Genomic DNA, 20278 nt, shown 5'->3' on the forward strand with positions numbered 1-20278 from the left:
CTTTTGGGGTCGATGAAATAAGTTTTTACTTATTCTGTGATCGATGTAATCGACTACCCCGCCGCCCCGCAAAATTTCGGCTACATGTATGCAATTTTATATTACTTTGCAAGATGTATAGGTATATTTAAATATGTTCCTTTTACGTTCCAGGCTAAATTACTTTCGGTGTCAGATCTATCTTTCATCTTTCTGCTATTGATAAAAAGGTATCAAACTATCATTATGATCGATTTAATTGACTTATATACCCATATCAAAATATACGGATTTGTAATATGTTTTTACATCCTTTATGTTCACAGTTTACATCACGATGAAGTCGAGTTTGCCTTTCCTTATTCACTAAATATTTAGGTCAATTAAACCGAAGTTTTCTAACCTTGTGCTAGAGATAAAAAATCCTTGTTACTTTTAACAATACTATTTTAGTCACAACATCGCGTATTTATCTATCAAATTACACGTGCCTAACACTTGACGTCGGCATACTATCTCTTTCTCCCTCTCTCTTTCATACACACATATCATATATAACGGTATATTATATATATATGAGATGGCTTATCTTAGTTATTAAGGGAATGTGCTTATTGGCTGTGGTGTCAACAGCGGGTTTCTTTCTCATAGTCAGCACACATCTGCCTACATGTTCAAGCACATAACAGAGCTCAGTTTCTATGACTAACCTCACTCCACTTGACTGGGTTTCATTTGTATTAAGCGTAGCTGTACTGGAACGTACTACTTGTTTACGCAGGTTGTATGTGCAGGTACAGCTCACTATTATAAAGCACACGTGCTCTGTATAAGTAAAAACATATTTTAAAGAATTACATGCAGAATTTATGGAACGTTGAGAAAGCAAGGAGAAATCCCACCAATATTGAGCTTTATGACTACAACCCAAGGCAACTCTGTCAGCTTTGCTCGTGGACCAGCATCTTGGTTCTGATTATAACTGAAGTATGATTGCTGCTAGTGTGTAAGTTCATGTTGCGACCGTGACTAGCGCATTTTACCCATTCATGATCGACTCTGTAATGATACATGATATTTTAAAATGCTAATTTTCTTGTCGCTATGGCATGTAGAAAAACATAAATAATATAGATACATCGCAAGTTTATTTCATTGCGATGCTGCCTATAACTCATGTACATAATAACTAAATTTAGTGTGAGTTCTTTATGGCCATCAATTTTACTCGTTTACTAGCGACTCTGTAATGAAATGTGATATTTTAATCATTTACGCTCATAATAAAACAAAATGTTAATTTTCTTCGACAGTGTATAACTTAAACTTCAACAAGTAGATTCTATTGAAGTCGAATGATATTCTAAAATAGGAATATAAATATTGCAAAAGCTTATTTCTCCTTCATAAAATATACGTTACAGATAGATGCAAAAGGAAGAAAATGAATAAAGCATTTGAAATATTTAATAAGTGATGTGATCACATATGATTATAAATTTTTGCCTTTTCATCTATTTTGTCTTTTCTATTTTTGTCCAATGTAAATGATGAAAGGTACAAAGAATTATTCGGTTTGAAATTGGAAATTGTAACTTGGATAGCTCAATACTGGGAAACAAGCGGAGAGAATAGTGTCTCGTCTCCTGTCAATCGTACAGTAAACTCACAAAATTATTGGTCCCCTTTACTGTAAACTGGTATCATAAAGCAAGAACAATCCACTGTTGTGAGCATGTGGAAGTTACATCATTGTAAAACTGATGAGTCCTTTTTGTTATCTTTCAGTTATGTAAATATAATTTAGCAGGAAGCACCGAATTCTCAATGTTTGTTTACTCTAGATCAAAGATTCTCAACGGGGACCACATTCCCCCCCCCCCCCCCCCCGGAGGAGATTGGGCGCTCGAGGGGGGGGAGTTTTGGAGCAAAGGGGCTCTCTTGTACCGAAGAGCACTCTTTCAATAGACAACACGTTGATCTCATCAGTGCCGCGTGGTGGAAATAAACGCAATTACCAAATTTTCAATTCATTATTTCTTCTTTTTGCATTTCAGTTTGTACGTCTGTACTCCCGACTGCGTACAAGTGCATATGTAAAATGACGTCCTTTATTTTTTAATCATTATCTGCTGATATCAAAATACGTAGTATATTGAAAAATAAAAATATTTTCGGGGGTGGGGTGGGGGTGGGGGGCATTTGTGACTCCAAGGGTAAAAAGAGTGCCTTTGGCCAAAATGGGCTGAGAACCTTTGCTCTAGATGAACTACAGTAGATAAGGTGTTTAGAGGCTACACCACCGCCAAACGAGCGTGGGAACTCACCAGTATTACAAATATTATAGAGGAACGCAGGGCAAAAAAAAAACAAAGAATCAGGATTGAACAAATTGGCTTGTTAATTGCAACTCCAAGTTGAGACCAGTGTTTATAACGATGTTCATGTTCTAGAGTAAAACACGAAACACCACAACATCCCGTATTTCATTCCCTAAAATGTTAGTGTTTTACCTCCAGTTACAAGAAAACGATATCATGCTTATTATTGGGTTCCACAGAGAAAGACATGGCGTCTCACTGTCATTACTTTTATTCATAATTTTGTAGCGTAGTGTATCAGAACTCGCAATAATAGCTATTTTTATTTGCAACAAAGTCAGTGGAATTTATAAAATGGTGAAATGTTGGTCCTAATTGGATTCGGTTCCGGACTCGCAAATGGGAGTGTCATCCAAATATACTTGAAGTCGACTTAGTATTTTGTCCTTCAGAGGGTTTCATAAAATATGTAGTAGCCTTGCATTGCTTACTAGTCATGCATTGTTTACTAGTCACGTGACTTAGATTTAGGGCCATGGGAAAATGTAAGAAATCATGAAAAAATATGGTAGAAGGGATAGAATGGTAAAACACAAAATTAAATTCCTTAAAGTATTTTAGTTCCTCTACACGCAAAATATTCTACTCAGAATACCAAACATGGTTAGATAACTAATAGTAAAAAAATCTTCAATTATAAATATACTACAGAAAAAAGAAACCGTCTACACGGTGTCTCGACTTACTAGAAATAGCAGCTTCAAACTCTCGATCAAATTACATACTACTGTATTAAATACAGAAAGATGCAAAAATAAAAATAAATAAATGAATAAAACAAGACGAAACGGCCCTGCCTGAAACATTTTTGATCATCAGTGCTGGGGTTAAATAACAACACAAAGTAGTAGTAGTCGTAGTAGAAGTAGTAGTTATAGTAGTAGTAGTGGTAGTAGTAGTGATAGTAGTAGTAATCTAACTATATTCTCGAGCTGTGATAATCATTCTTTCAATTTGGTTGAAGTACGCGCTGCCAACCATTCTGTATTTGTGGGGATCTTTTCGATGCAATTCAAACGCTTTAATCAATCTTTTTTTGCTCAACTGTGTTAGTAACAGAGAGAAGATATCACTGCAAATTTGAAAAATCAAAGAACGCAGATAGAGAAATCAGTTCATGAATCATAAGATATTATAGTGAGACTTTTTCGTAATGTGGTTGATAATGAAAATCAAATTCCTGATACAAGAGTTGACACAAAGCAGGGGTTCGACAAAAATTTTACTTAATTATTCGGATTTTCTTGGAATTAACTGTGATCAAAAGCGATTCTAATGTTTCCTAAAATTTTTTCGAGGCTGCTTGTGATTTAGGGGCGCTTCTTGTTTACATTTTATGCAGTTGAGAACCATAGACATAAGAATTACTTGAAGTAGGGCTGAAACAATTCGATAAATGGGAAGACGTTCCAGAAAGGCGAGACAACTACATGGTGCAAAAGTCAACTATGTAGCCTTAAATGCAGAAATAGAAATGACTTTTTTTTCATTAATCTCTTTATTGCCCACAGGGGGACTAAACATAGAGGGGGCAAACAAGAACAGACAATGGGATTAAGTCGATTACATCGACCCCAGTGCGTAACTGGTACTTATTTAATCGACCCCCCAAAAAGATGAAAAGCGAAGTCGACCTCGGCGGAATTTGAACTCAGGACGTAAAGACAGACGAAATACCGCTAAGAATTCCGTCCGGCGTGCTAATGTTTCTAGCAGCTCGCCGCCCTAAATGACTTTTATATTGGACTAAATAAATGTTGTCTTTAAAATGGAAGACAGATGTGCTCACTTCTATCAATCGGATTCAAAATTTGAACTTAAAGAATATTTGTTTCAACCGTGGATGGTTTCAAAGGATTATCATAGACGAATTTGAAACTGGGATTGTTAATTGCTTCTGAAAAGTTGCCCAAGTATCCATTTTTCTAAGACCAAACAACTTCTCAAGATTGTTGTTCAGTAGAGAAATGAAAATGCTTGCCAAATTTGAGAGTAAGCTTATAAGTAATGTTAACTATTATAGTATTAACGGCCGTCTTTCAGTAATTTAAATTGATCTTTTTATATTTGAGAACTTCTAAGACGGCGAGTGAGCAGAATCGTTACAACATCGGTAAAATGATTTTTGGTATTTGTTTGAATTATTTCTGTTCTACCTTTCAATCCCGCTGAAGTCAACTTTGCGCTTCATGCTTTTGGGGTTGAAAAAATAAGTACAAGTGAAGTAGTGATAGCTATAGTATCGGCAGATCCCATCCCATCAAATCGTTAATGACGTGTTTGCATCGTAAAAAGTATGAATAGGCGCAAGCGTGGCTGTGTGGTTCCATGTGGTTGCTTCCCAATCATATGGCTCAGGGTTCAGTCTTACTGTGTGACACCTTGGGCAGATGTTTTCTACTATAGCACTGGGGTCGATTCATTGGATTAAAAATTCTTCAAGGCGGTGCCCCAGCATGGCCGCAGTCTTGTGACTGAAAGAAGCCAAATAATAATAATAAATAAATAAAAGGGCAAATACTTTTCAGACAGTGTAAATTACGATTACATCGGAATCTAATGGGAAGAATAATAATGAGAGCGGACACATACATACTGACACACATCACAATGATTTTCAAATTTTAAGTCTCGTTTTTGCAGATACAAGGGGGTACCCAAAAGTAACCGAAAACGCTGTATATGGGACTAACCCATTGTAGTTCAGGTTTCCGCCGCTAGAAGCCTCTTGATGCGGCGCCGTAGAGTGAAATCGTACTGCCACGTGGTGCGTCTTTGTTTTGCGGTGCTTCTCCCCTGCTCGTCGATTTTTGTGATGACTGAAATGAAGGAACAGCGTGCTTCCGTGAAATTCTGTTATCTGCCAGGGAAAGCGGCAGCCGAAACACTTGTCCTGTTTCAAACAGCTTACAAGGACGCTGCCATGAGGAAAACAAAAGTTTACGTGTAGTTTTCACGCTTTAGGAATGGTCACTTGTCGCTTGATATGTGTGGCGAGTAGCAGTATGTATGCATGCACGTCTACCAGTTTTTTTCACATTAAAATCCGATGTTATTGTACACCATCCGAAAGGAATTTGTACGAAATTTCGTTTAAAATTATCGATTTTCAGCGTGTTATGAAGAAACAACCAAATTGTGTGAATTTTCAAAATTCTTATCTCCATCTCGGAAAACATTTTCACAACAAATTCCTATATAATCGGAATCTATACTATCTGAAGTGTATAAAGAGTATAGATCCCCTTCGGTCATGACTGACCATGAGATTGCACCTAGAAGGTTCCCCTCCGAGGCACAAGTCCGGGCAAGGTTCAGCCATGCATACCAGCCTTACCTCTCCATGTCAGTGATGTTGCAACTCATTTTCTACAGCTGAGTGAACTGGAGCAATGAGAAATAAAGTGTCTTGCTCAAGAACACAACACACAGCCCGGTTCGGGAATCGAACTCACTACCTCATGATTGTGAGCCTGACGCTCTAACCACTGAGTTATGCGCCATCTGAAGTGTATATGTAGACAGTTTCACTAAAAAATATCCGTTTTTCTGGAAGTTATGAGGGGAAAAGATCGGTGGGAAACAGTTATGTAAATAAGTCATGCAAACCAACTGGCATGCCCTGTTATCACAGCAAGGCAGTTACATCGGTGAAAGAAATAATTGTATTTTGTTCATAGATATGTAAAATTGTTTATATAAATGTCATAGAATTTCTATGGTTATAAATAAATATAAAATCAATGCCAACAATATTTGGCACTCTTTTCTTTGAGCTTGTTCTACTTTTCATCATCATCAGCGAATTGGGATGGTACTGAACTGTAATAGACTCACATAGAGGTTGCCTATTTTATATGTAAATGAGACCTGGGATTAAGCAATGTCAATAGTGTACATTTATCTTTCTCATTTTATTGCAATCTTCTACTCTATTGAAGGCTTGCATTTCGGAAACTTTTGTTGTAATTGTGTGTTGCAAAATCACATGTTTCTATTGACTTCCATGTTATGGAAGTTTGTAAAGAAAGCTTTCTCATGATACGAGTTAGAACCATTTCGCTTTACAAGACAATCATAAAGCCTTTATGTAGTGATGCAACTTACTAAAAATACCAGTTAACACTGCTCTCCATTTATATCCTGTTGTACTGGTTCTTAACTTTATTTCCACGGAGCCGATGCTTCTGAAAGCCATATATCCAATAAGCCGATTTTATAAAGCAATAACAAACTCATTTTCCCAGTTTTATTTCTTAGTTGAAAGGTATGTAACTATAATTGTATCTATATTTTGCACAAAAGCCTTTTGATATTTTGAGCACAGCTAAGCGACAACCAGTGCCATCTTGTGGACCCTAAGTTGATTACTGATGCTTTATCATTTTTTAAAAGATTAATGAAAACGATACTGACATGGATGACGTACCTTTGAGCAAAGATGAAATGGTCATAGCTGGATTGCTTAAGTCCATTATTCTCACTCAACAACATTAAGGTAGCATCTAAGTGGTCTCTCAATCCGCTAGAAATAGAGGTCGAATCTAATTCAAATGATGGATTACTATCGACTCCAAAAAGGATGAAAAGCAAAGTAGACTTCGATGGAATTGGATCTCCGAGCATAAAGACGGAAGTGATACAGCTTAAACACTTTGTCCGTCGTGCAAGCGATTCTGTCAGCTAAAGGAACTGTACATAATATAGCCTTATATAACTAATCCTATATAAACGACGGGATGGTCTCGGTTGGAATGCTTAGCATTCTACTCAATGATAAATTAAATGAAATCAAATAATAACAAATTAATGGAACTAATTATCTTTCAAAATGTCATTAAATTTTCGCTGTCTCATTAATTATTCTTCAACGAAAACCAGTTGCTCTGTGCTTACGAAAGAAATCGTCATTATATCACGGTAACATTGTGCAACTCATTCAATTCTAGAACGGAAACATTATTATTTAGCTTTTGTCAAGGCACGTTCCATTGAGGTGGCTTCTATGACGATTGTATAGCTCTTTCTCACCAAAATAAAATGTACTGGAATTTTCAAGATTATTAATTAAATTTCTCTAATGAGGCATGATACAGGTATGGATGTAGTTAAAAAGATCTTCGTATCTATGTGATTATGGGTTCCGTTCCATAGAGTAGTACCTTGGGGAAGTATCATCTACAACAACACCGTTTTTATGAATGAATTTGATCGACGGATACTGTGCAGAAACCAGCCATGTATGTGTGTGTATGTCTGTATTTGTGTGCTTGTGCCTGTATGTGTATCTTTGCATGTGTGTATCTAAGTATTTGCGTTTGCGTTTGTCTCTCCTTACTTGACAACTGGTGTGTGTCTATGTCCCCCGTAACTTAACAGCTCAACAAAAAGAGATGCATGGATCAGGTATCAGAAGTCATTACTGTGATCAATTCGATCGACTAAACCTTTTTTGACAGTGCTCCAGCGCGGCCGCAATCCAGTTACTGAAAATAAAACTAAAAGAATCACTGAATTATTTTCACACAAAGATCTATATCTATTTGTCGTCCTGAAGGCATGAAGGTTGTGAATGGACTATACCCAAGCTAAGGTTTTAAAAGACCAAAAACACATCCGAAGTTGTTTACCATAGCTGTTTGCCATCGTCAGTATATCGCCATCTAATTTATGCTAAAGGACTTTTTCACTTACCAACTTAAGTATGGTTTGTGTTCTATGTATTCTTCAGCTTTCAGAAATATTCGACTGTTATTAAATTAATCTTACCCATTTTTGATTGACTTGCAGATACAAAAACGGTGTAAAATGCATTTTCTGATTAACCCTCTATCAATTTTGCCATTTACTGCTTTGAACAATAATTTTCAATTTCTAACATTGATAGATAAACGTTCTCATATTTTGGTTGGAGGTATAGATGATTATATAGATTCTAGTACGTCACTGTTCTTCTTTCATAAAACTCAGAACGATAAAAAGTCTTTATCAGAGGGATTTGAACTCAGAAAAAAACCCCCATTAAATACGATAAGGTATGTTGTCCCGTATACCATCGTGCCTTTTTTTGTTCAGTAACACCCTCAGAGTAATATTTATTTCTTACCTTGAAATACTAATACAAATTAAGTTTGTATTAGTCGCGTTTCTGATCGGGTTTTCAACACATGACTACACATTAACACCCGTCCACCACAGGTGAGGTGAGGGTCTACATACAATTGCGGGACGTTCGACTTTCTTGGACGAACCACCCGTCCAAGGGAAACGTCTTCGCGCTGATCTGTACAATTATGACCTTACATAAACACCCGGTATATTTGGGTGGGGCGGTGCCTCCGGGGTCGCCAGGTAGCCGTATTGTCCCGGGTTCGACGCCGGTGCAGATCCACGGCAACCAGTTACGGACCGGCGCCTATTTGGTCGGCTCGTACCTGAGGAGAGCCGGAGGGGGAGTTTCGGTACCTTTGGTTACTCTCGTACGGGAGGGACCTGCGTGGGTTGGACATGCCATCACGAGCCGCCTCTCCCTCAGAGGGCGTAAGCTCTCTCACCACGAAAAAGTAGTGCCGGGGTCGCCCGCCCTGGCGCCATGGTTACCTTAAGAGACAGCAGAATCAGGTTGCCTCGACGCTATCGGCGCTCTTGGTGTCCAGTTCAACAAGGCCAAGTCGACCTTACACTATTTAAACATTTTTTCTTTGCTCGAGTCAAACACTGGATTTTAAAGGTCAAGGCCCCCTGGTGTGGATTTTCCGAGTCCTCTCCCTACAGCCCCCGTTTGCGAGCGCGTACTTTTTTCATATTCGTTTACTACATGTTGTTGTACACCTATTACACTATTTTTGTTTTGCTCGGGTCAAACACTTCAGTTTGACCTTGCGTTCGAAGTTCATGTAACGACTCATTATTAATAATGCTAATAGTTTCAAATTTAAGCGTAAGACCAGCAATATTTTGGAGCGGGGGCTGGTTGATTAAATCGACTCCAGTACTTTACAAGTATTTTGTTCTATCAAACTTTGTAAGATGAAAGACAAAGTTGATCGAGGCAAAATTCAAACATACGACGTAGAGGATTGTAACTAAAATGAACATCCGACATTTTACCAACTCCGACAATTCATTATCGCTTGAGAACAATAAACATTAATTTCTAACAAAAGCACCCTGCTTTACTGACAATAAAGTATGGTATTCAAGGGAGCATTTCAGTTGACTAAATCGACCACAGCAGTTAACTGGTACTTTATTTCATCGACGTCGGAAAAATTAAAAGAGAAGATGATCTCGGCAGTATTTGAACCGGGAAACATAAAAAGTCGTAATTAAATATCGTAAAAGTATTTTCTCAAAGATTGTATCGCACCGAATAGCGAAATGCAATTAAGTTTTCCCGTAGAAAGGAAGAATCAATTTATTATTCCATTCATCATGAAAGTATATAGTTATTGTTTTCAGGTGTCAATAGTATTTAAACTTCTAAGCCTTCTTTTAAAACCATCCGCTTTTCTATTTTTGAAATTATAATTATCTTTGGAGGAGTAGATACTTTGTTCTTTAATGAACAAAACTCTATGAAAATAAATGCAAATTTTCAAAGTATGCGTGAATATCTTTCAGTAAAATTATTACATCATGTTTATAATTTTATATTATTTATTCATCACTTTTATTTTTGAAGGCATAATGATTTACCATACAGAATTCGTATGTATACTGGAGTGAATGAAACCGATTTTTACAGCAGCTTGGACAAAGTTTGGGAGGTTTCACAAACCGATATTCCACGACTAAAAGAAGGAATGGTTGGTGCACAGGTAAAGCTTTTGACTTTCAGTTTCCTTGTTTTTGTTGATTATATTGCTGTTTGTCCCCAGGACAGCCTTTATTACGCAGATCTATTATCAGAGACATTCTAGCCATGACAATTCAGTCTTTGTTATGAATGATGTAGCTAAGACAACACTATTCAATGTTATACTCTCATACAGAATACACACGCAAACACATACACACATTAACCGATAGTGTATGTAATAGATAGATGTGTACAACTTGTTTTCCTATATAAAATTTCGTATATGAAATAACTTCTGGACTAGTATCAACCTCGTATTGCAATTTAGTTAGTGATCGAGTACCCACTTTAATTTTTCACGGAGATATTGCTTATAAGCCCGCTATTACTTGTAGCTTAGGTAAATCGGATAAGTAAGGTTTCACAAATAGCTCATTCTTGGCAGCTTGTTCGGTTAATAAATTGTTAGCGCGTTTCGTTTCAATACCTTTCAATAATACGAAATGATTTAATTATGCTCGACTACAAAATAGTTCGTTAAACATTATTCAGTATATTCATTTTTTTTTAAGGCGGTAGGATGTGATTTGAAGGAGATTTGGCAGCTTTTGCTAAATATTACTAACAACTTTTGCAATAGTTTATTCGATGGAACGTCAACAAAGTATGTTGAAATGCTAGTGTTTATAGAGTTTATTGATTATTGTATCTTATATTTGAATCTTGTAGAAACATATATATTCCACTTTGTTGGTCATTATATAAGTATTAGCCATTATTTTATTTACGTTGCAAAATACACCAATTCTTTTTGTCAAGTTGGAATTGTTCTCATTAACAATTTTGCAAGAATCTGGTCGGCCAATGTCCTTATTGTAAATATGATTTCAGTTAATTCCTCTTTTGTTAAATTCCCCTTGTTTTGCTTGTTCGATAGTCGCCTCTTGCTTCGTATTTGTATCTTTAAATAAATAGGTTATAATTTCTATATATATTTCGCTCTATATTTTGTTAAATATAGGTTTTATAACAAGTCTCCAATGAAAGAAAGGGCATTTTATTATCAACATTCGAGGATCTGGTGTTCAGCACTGACACTAACCGAAAACGTCCTACTTTTTAGGTCAAGAACCGACTCTCATACATTCCAACAATTGCGAAGGATTCTTTGTCTCGTAACCAATTCAGAGTCCCAGTTCTCTAAATAAGGATACGTCGGTTTCTCACCTTACCTGCCAATGTGCTTTAGTTGCCTCCAAAAGAGTAGAAGAATGGGAACTATTCAGTGTGCGTCATGTATAAAGGCTGCGCAGAGCTGCTAAGTTGGAATTACATACTGTCAATTGCTTGTTTGATACTCGCCTCTTTCTTCGTATTTGTATTAGTGACTGTGTAGTTGGTAGGAAAAAGAGGCCGAAGATAATGTGTATTAGGTACAGGCGTGTTTATATCAGTGCGATCGTATACATGTGTGTATGAAGCTAGTGCTTGTAATTGCGTCTATGCATGATACCACAACATAAACATACTAAATCTATGTTGTAGCATGGATGTATAAGATTAATGTATGTAGTATGAAATGTGTGATGTGTGTGCAATGTTTCATATGCATTTATGTTAGTTTGGGTGAAGGTGTGCGGGATAGCATAAGGTAACATGGTGTGTGTATCGACGTGTTTTTATGTACGTGTGTCCAGCACTGACACTAGCCGATGCTTATGTACGTGTGTCCAGCACTGACACTAGCCGATATTTTATGTACGTGTGTCCAGCACTGACACTAGCCGACTGTTGATATCTTTGCGCACGTGAGATGTTAGTAATTATACTTGTATGCTAGTTTGTGTGTGATATGTTAAGTTTTTATGAATGTTCAGACATGTGGTATGTTATGGTAGAGTGCGGTGAAAAAGAGTGGAGTGCAGTTATGCGAACGATATTGAACTATTCATGCCTGAGAATAGTGGAGCATCTGAGGAAGTAGTAGCAATGATACAAAATAACGCAACAGACCGAGAGAGAGGCAGAAAATAGCATTGGTTGGTGGATTGAAGTGACGAGCGACAGGCAATGTGGTATTGTTTAAGTGGCCATCTTGTGGATGTTCCGAGCTATAATCTGTTAACCTGCAGCCAGTTTCTCCATTTAAGAAAGTAGATGGCGTTCCTTGTGACATGTGAAATGACCTGTGATAAAGAATGAAAGGTAGGTTGATGTAAGTCGTATAGTAGCGTTGTAGATGTAATAAAACCTGTTACAACAGGTTCAGAAGCAAGGAAAAAGTCTTAAATTATGAATTTTTTCGATTATCTATAAAAGATGCTCATTTCTAACTGGAAACTATGTGGATAAGCCAACTTTTATACTGTTAAACTGATTTTCAAAATATCCATCTCGTTATTTGCTTTGGTTTCTACATTTTATAGAGTTTTTAATCAATTATTTAAAGCCATTCCTTAAAATTGGTGTTGCCCCTTATTTCTGTAAATCTCTCAGTCGTTTTTGCTCTTTTTTTTTGTAATATTTGATTTTACATGATTTGCCGGAATATTCTAGTTTCCCGATATTTTCAGACACGCAGTATATTCCTCTAAGTGTATATTCATGTTCATCTGGTTAGGTTTCCTCGAAGGAGTTCTCCGTACACCAATCACAGAAAAATGAGCATCTGCCTCAATTCTCGCAATGTAAAGTTGAAAAGCAATTTGGAATTTTAATTGCTTCTGCTCGTTCTCCTGACCGAAAGAAGCATACTGTAAACATCCACAGAAAACAAAAAAACAAATGCCAAACCTGTCCAACCCGTTGTTTTCCAACTTCCATTCAACCGTAACAGTAATTATTTTTATCTTTTGTCATCAACATCCATTGTTTAGACTTTTACACTGTTACAATATCGATTCATCATGGTCAAAATCCATCTTAACACCAATGCTTTGTATATCATAGAGAATTGTTTACAGCCAATATGTCCGACGGCCATTCATTACAGGTTCGAAACACTAGAAAAACACGTGTCATCCAAGAAAGTGACATTTCATATAGCTTTATTTTTACCAAATAGTAAAATGAGAACGACAGCTGAAATCTGCGAAATAACTCATGAATTATTTTGTCTTGGACATTTTCTTTCTTTCTCCCGTTTTGCAACTTTTCTTTCAATGGTAATCTGTCATGTTTTTCGGTTGTTTAAACATAAGTATTTTACTTGCATTTCTTTTTCTCTCTTGTGAATGCATCTAGTCTGTGTTGATATGAGTTATTCACACACATTGACACGAATGCACAGAAACAGTAAAGCATATCCCTTTCAGCATATATATTTTCTGATAGGAAAAATTATAGCTGACACTTCTACATCTTTTATTCGAAGGCTCGTGAAAACACTGTTTCTGTATTGTTATTAAGATTAATTCAACCTCACCTGCATATTCTGCAATTTGTATTATAAGATACAAGGCCGTAGGTTAACAATTAGAAAGTAAAAAGAAACAGGTTAAAAAAAATTACGTTCGATTCTGCCAAAAGGTATTGAGAATGAATAGACAGGATATTGTTTGAATTCTCATTGTTCTGCTTGTGCATTATGACTTATCATCTGTTTGGCAGATACACTATATATATATATAAGAAAATAATGTATTCACTAATTTCCATAACCAAGAGTCTGTATTCTTGTTAGATACATCGATCCTGTGGGATACCTTTGATTGAGAACATACACAATAAGACTGAAACACGCTGGTGTCTCAAAGTTTGCTAATACCAGTGAATCAAGTGTGTTATGAACATACTAAAGGGAAGTGTTCTTCGTCGACGATAAACAACAACGACCAGATATCCATGTATGAACTTGCCAAAACCTATTGAGAATGATTTGATGTGTTATCGTTTGGTAGATTTCTGTTTTAAAATTTAGGTAATACGAAAGCAACAGAATCTTCACATGTTGAACAACTTACTCAATATCCCCTCTTCAAATTAAATCCACCCGGAATCTTAAATGTATACCACAACCCTAAACAGATTCGTCAAACAATGAAAATATATTTCAAAAATTATGTGAATTTTCTTTTGATGAAAGACGTTGGACAAAATTCCGTCCGATGACATGTCAAACAATGAAAAGTGGGTGACAGAGACCTGAGCGCACGCACATACCCTCACATACACACACACACCTCCTTCTCTTGCACTCTCCTGTCTTAGAAAGCACTTTTTCTTCACCCATTCTCTTCCGGTCATTTCAATATGTGACCGCGTGTGTATTGTTGGCGATTTTTTTTCTCCGTCTTCCCTTCTTTGGAGTTTTTCTATATTTCTGATGAAGACCTTCGCTCGAAACGTGAAATCCTCTTTCTTTTCTTTCCTTTCCTGAGCGTCCAATAACACTGTACTTATTTCACGTCCTCGCGTTGTTGTTTTTTCTTGCTTGTTCATGTTTGGACTGACTATATATATATATATATATATATAATACAAAGAATATATATACATGTATACACACATATATGTACATACTTACATCTACATGTGTATATACATGCATATCAGGGTACAGGACGTTAGAACAATAAACTACAGACAACGGAACGAACACATAGGAAAACGGAAAGCCACTTGGAATATCCCTTCATCAGCTGTCTCTATTCTATCTAGACGTTTCGAAGACAAGACAGAACGTACTCTAGAATAGTCTCTTCCTGAGTAGTGGATCAACCCACTACACAGAGGATTCCAAGGTGGCAAACACAAACCAAGACAGGAAAAAATGGACAGTGAAAACAACATTCAAAAGCCGTACGGCCAAACGCAAATCTGAGGTAGAACGCTAGTAGTTCGTCTTGCCTTCACAGCGGCTGGAGTGAAAAGAAAGTTGACCACAGGTCACACGAGAGCAGAGAGGATGGTGGAGGGAGGAAGTGGAACAAGGAGGAAGGGACAGAAGCAGTGAAGTAGAGGCCAGGACAGAGGGGTAGATGGGAAGATAGAGGAAGACAGATAGATAAATAGATTGAGAGGATGGTGGAGGGAGGAAGTGGAACAAGGAGGAAGGGACAGAAGGGTATAGCAGTGAAGTAGAGGCCAGGACAGAGGTATAGATAGAAAGATGGAGGAAGACAGATAGATAAATAGATAGAAAGATAGATAGATAGATAGAAAGACAGATAGATAGATAGATAGATAGAAAGATAGTCACGTCAGAATAATAGTAGACTTACTTGCAAAAAAGGACGTGTGCGTTCAATAATGTAATAATACAAAGAATATATATACATGTATACACACATATATGGACATACTTACATCTACATGTGTATATACATGCATATCAGGGTATATATATATGGGTGTTTTGCTCAACATCCTTAAACAAACCTTATTCAGGGACATTTTAAGCGGAATGGGCTACCTGGGCCCCACCTGCGAGGTCATGTGCTGTTTATTTTGATATGAGATCACCATGTCACGCTCATATGGTTGTGATGCATGCATGTGCCTGGTGTACCCTTATCAGACGGGTAGTCATGATGGGTATAATGGGCTTTGTATATTTTACCCCAGTGTCACTTTGATGGCATGCACTGCTCTCTCAGTCAATAATAATAATAATAATGTAATGTATATGGATGTCGGCAGATAAGGACACATTCACACATACGGGCATTACCGATCGATTAGGTACCAGCTTTCCATTAAATACTCAGTAATGGTCGCGTCATTCATTACCAACCTATCGATCAATACATACATGATGTCTTTGTACTCACTACACGCACACTAATACACATACATACTCTCACACATATAAATACATAAATAAATGGATGGATATATTGATGCACTGACATACACAAGCATTCCTCTGCGTATATATACATATGAACAGCTAGAAATTTACTACAGATATCGAAATATGTATTCTGTCTTTGTTGTTAGCATATTTTTTTTCAGATAAATCCAAGGGTTCTTATTTCTCTTCAGATAAGCGACACCTGCTTTTAGAATCTTTTTTTCAGTGTACTATTTGTAATTCATGAAAACAGAGAGAAATAAGCAAGTGAGTGAGAGTAAGTAGAGAAGATACAAAGAAGGCAAAGAGTGCGCGCGTGAGTGTGTGATAGATAGATGGAGAGAGAGAGAGAGAGAGAGAGAGAGAGAGAGAGAGAGAGAGAGAGAGAGAGAGAGAGAGAGAGAGAGAGAGAGAGAGAGAGAGAGCGAAAGATAGAAAGTAAATGCAGTGGGTTGATTTTGTTGCATAGATACTTATATACTTCACATCGACAGCTGCAAGTATTTTGCTCTCTATAGCTAAATAGTCATAGTAAAAGCAGGACGGAAACTGAAAACAACGTGTTTGACTTACGACAAACGTACAACAAAACAACAATAATCTAAATAAATAAGAAAATAATCTAGGCTCCTTCGGAAACATCGATTGTCCCATATATTTATTATTGAAGAGAGTGTGATAATTTTGGTACTTTTAGTTTGCCATTGAAATTGTTTGATTTGTAGTACTGTGTTCTCGGCTATTTTGGTTACACATGCAACTAAACTTTCAGCATTGTGTCTTTTATGATCTGTAAAAGTGATAGCTTCATTTATTCGAAGGCATGTAGAAACACTGAATTCGCCCCTCATCTATATCGACCTCAGTGGAGGCGCAATGGCCCAGTGGTTATGACAGTGGACTCGCGATCGTAGGATCGCGATTTCGATTCCCTGACCGAGCGTTGTGAGTGTTTATTGAGCGAAAACACCTAAAGTTCCACGAGGCTCCGGCAGGGGATGGTGGCGAACCCTGCTGTACTTTCACCACAACTTTCTCTCACTCTTTCTTCCTGTTTCTATTGTACCTGTATTTCAAAGGGCCATCCTTGTCACACTCAGTGTCACGCTGAATCTCCCCGAGAACTACGTTAATGGTACACGTGTCTGTGGAATGCTCAGTCACTTGCACGTTAACTTCACGAGCAGGCTGTTCCGTTTGATCGAATCACCTGGAACCCTCGTCGTCGTAACCGACGGAGTGCTAACCAATATCGACCTCAAGGAGTACTGTGAAATTTGTATTCTAAGAAATACAAGCGTAGGCTAGTAATAGAATGGTAGACAAAAGAGGATAAAGGAAAACATTTTCCATTGAATGTTTGAAATTATGTGGATAGTAAATAAGTTTAAATGTATATTGAATGTGTACGTATGCACTAAAATGTTTTTGTGGATTTTAAGAAAATCTAACGGGATATTAACATAGTGATTAATATAAAGATAAAAGCTGGCAGAAAACGTTAACAGGCCAGGCGAAATGTTTAGCGGTATTTCGTCTGTCCTTACGTTCTGAGTTCAAATTCCGCTGAGGTCGATAAGTTAAGTATCAGTTGCGTACTGGGGAAGATCTAATCAACTGGTCCCCTCCCCCAAAATTTCGGGCCTTGTTCCTAGAGCAGAAAAGAAGATAAAAGTTTAAAGCTTCTCGAGATATGTATTATATAATAGATACTATGCAATCCTGCTTAGTATATACCAGCATCTAACAAAGCGGTTGATACGACCTTATGTTTCCATTGAAAAATAAGGTGGCGTGGAGAAGGAATACTTGCGTTCATGGGAAACTGTTGATCGTCCACAATAACTCCACTTGCTCTTGTCTGTACCTTGTTACAACTGTAGATACAACATCAAATCTGATTTTCGAAACTTTGTATAATTTATGCTTAAACACACACACACACACACACACACACACACACACACACACACACACACACACACACACGCACGCACGCAAACACACACACACACACACACACGCACACACACACACACACACACACAACTAGCACAATATATGCGCTAGGTACTGTCTTCCTTTTTAAAAGTGGATTGTCTAGTCATACGCGCAGACACGCTTATGTGGTTAAAGAGTTCCCTTTAGTAGCGGCACCCTGGGCAAGTATCTTTTACTACAGCCTAGAGTCAACCAATGCATTATGAGTGAATTTCGCTGAAAACTGTGGGGAATCCCGTCTCTCTCTCACACACACACACACACACACATATGACGGGCTTCCCCACACGGAATCTCACTCACCTCCCACATTTAACTGCAACTCTTCCCATACACACCTGTATACCACCCACCTCCGTACCTTCACGACACACGCATCGCTATACACACCCATGTGCACTGTTGAAATCATCACTCACTTCACACACGTTTACACACACATACACACACCTTCCCACTCCACACACACTAGCACTAACCACTTCTCAGCACCCACACCACACACCATTATCTACACTCCACACACCTTCAATAGCGTCACCACACATACCACTATACGAGCAGCCACACACACTTTTTGACTCAGTACACACCCCACATATTTGGGAAGATGGTGAACTTCTAGTGAGGCTGTTGTTAGACATTGAAATCTTAGAGCGTCAATGATCAGATAACTAAGACGTTCAAGATATGGTGACGGACGGAGGCATTTGTTTCTGGATAGCTTCCAGTAGATCGATATTCTAGACAAGACGGGTGATGCAAAAAAAATAAAAAATAAATAAATAATTCAAAACAACGGGAATGTCACTAGCTGAGACAACTTTGGTCGTAGATCTCAATCAGGACTGACTTACGCTTAAACAAATATGGAATACAATAATTACCATAATGAGGCAAGAGCCATCCTTGTAAATAAGCGCAGCACTATAAAATAAACGTGGTTTTTTTTTAATGCTGGATTTCAGTACTGAAGCGTAAAAAGTAAAACACATGTCCTATATGTTGGAAAAAGAGGCAACTATGAAAAGCATTCAAACATAGCTAATCATTTTGTCATATTTACAGGAATAGTGAACCCTGGATTACATTATGAAAATAGCCCCTTCTTAGACGGTTGAGTGCCTTTCGAATAATGATTGATTCAAGGAAGAAAAATTGAATTCGCTGGTCTATAATCAAATTAATGGAATTCTACGATCGTGAAATGGAATGATGGAATTTCTAATTAAAGGTTAATAGTCTAAAAACATAGTAACACTACAAATGAATTTAAAAGACAAATAGATGCCATTGAAGCATAATGAAGAAATGCTTGTAGATTTGGTTCACTTTTAAGAAGAGAAACTTTAAGAAGTGCAATCAAATATTTTTCTGATTACATCTTTCCTCCTCAAGAAAAAAAAAAAAAAGAACGTAGTGGATAAAGTATTCTTAAATAGAGAGAAGTGGATGGGATGTCCACGGCTGGAGCCCTCTCATCATAATCCGGTTGACCAAAGTTGACCAGAGGTGCTAAACAACATCAACGTTGTAAAATATAACAATATGCATAAACAGCTAAGTATTAACAGACCACTGTATAGCTGTTCCACTCGCCAGAGAGGCCAATCAATGGAAATCAAAATTAATTGCATGATAATAAAGTGATGAAAAAAATCCTTCAAGTTTATTGTATCGTAGCCTATTATACCAGTATAATTTATTGACCATAAACTGATAGGGACAAAGTTTCTGATTCAAACAAAACCAATAATTTATTTCTGAATAATGAACGTGTGAAAGATTGTGAAAACTTAACTAAAATGTCTTAGGAGTAGAAAACATAACCTACACAAATCCTTTTAAACATCTGAATATAATTATTCTCGAGAAATTTCTTTCCATTTTTAATTTACTTTCCGGAAAATCGCAATTGGATTTCTCTCAAAGAAACTCACAAAGATTCATGACCAGTAATTGACGATTAGCAATATTGATAGGATATTATGTAACGTATTGATTTCTCGTATAGAAAATCATATCAGTCACTCAAGTCTTGTGAGGAAGCCTCTTCATATAAGTAGTGTTACAACCTATCAAATGTTATAAGTCATATCTTACACAAATCACATCCTACCTTCTTTAATAAAGCACATATGAGATAACGTAATATTAGTCATAGCCCTAAAATGACTGCATGGTCACAACTTTAATATTTTTGATCACAGTCCTACTCGGTTAGAGTTGAACTAGAGCGAAACTGAAAAAAGTCCCTTACAACCGCTTTTTATAACAATTTAAGTTTCATTATATTTATTGCCTATTATGTTCCAAAATGCA

At 37.1% G+C, this 20278-nt stretch overlaps 1 protein-coding gene across 1 annotated transcript in view; it reads left to right on the forward strand.

The window, feature by feature from the left end:
• Nucleotides 1-20278, forward strand: part of LOC128247334 (dipeptidase 1-like) — a 117234-nt gene that overhangs the window by 22978 nt on the left and 73978 nt on the right. The window contains exon 2 of the mRNA XM_089353958.1: nucleotides 10045-10180. Coding sequence (XP_089210084.1) covers nucleotides 10045-10180 — 136 coding nt within the window. The remainder of the gene's footprint in view (nucleotides 1-10044; nucleotides 10181-20278) is intronic.

This window comes from Octopus bimaculoides, chromosome 1 (genome assembly GCF_046866305.1).
Source record: "Octopus bimaculoides isolate indiv1 chromosome 1, ASM4686630v1, whole genome shotgun sequence".
NCBI classification, from domain to species: domain Eukaryota; kingdom Metazoa; phylum Mollusca; class Cephalopoda; order Octopoda; family Octopodidae; genus Octopus; species Octopus bimaculoides.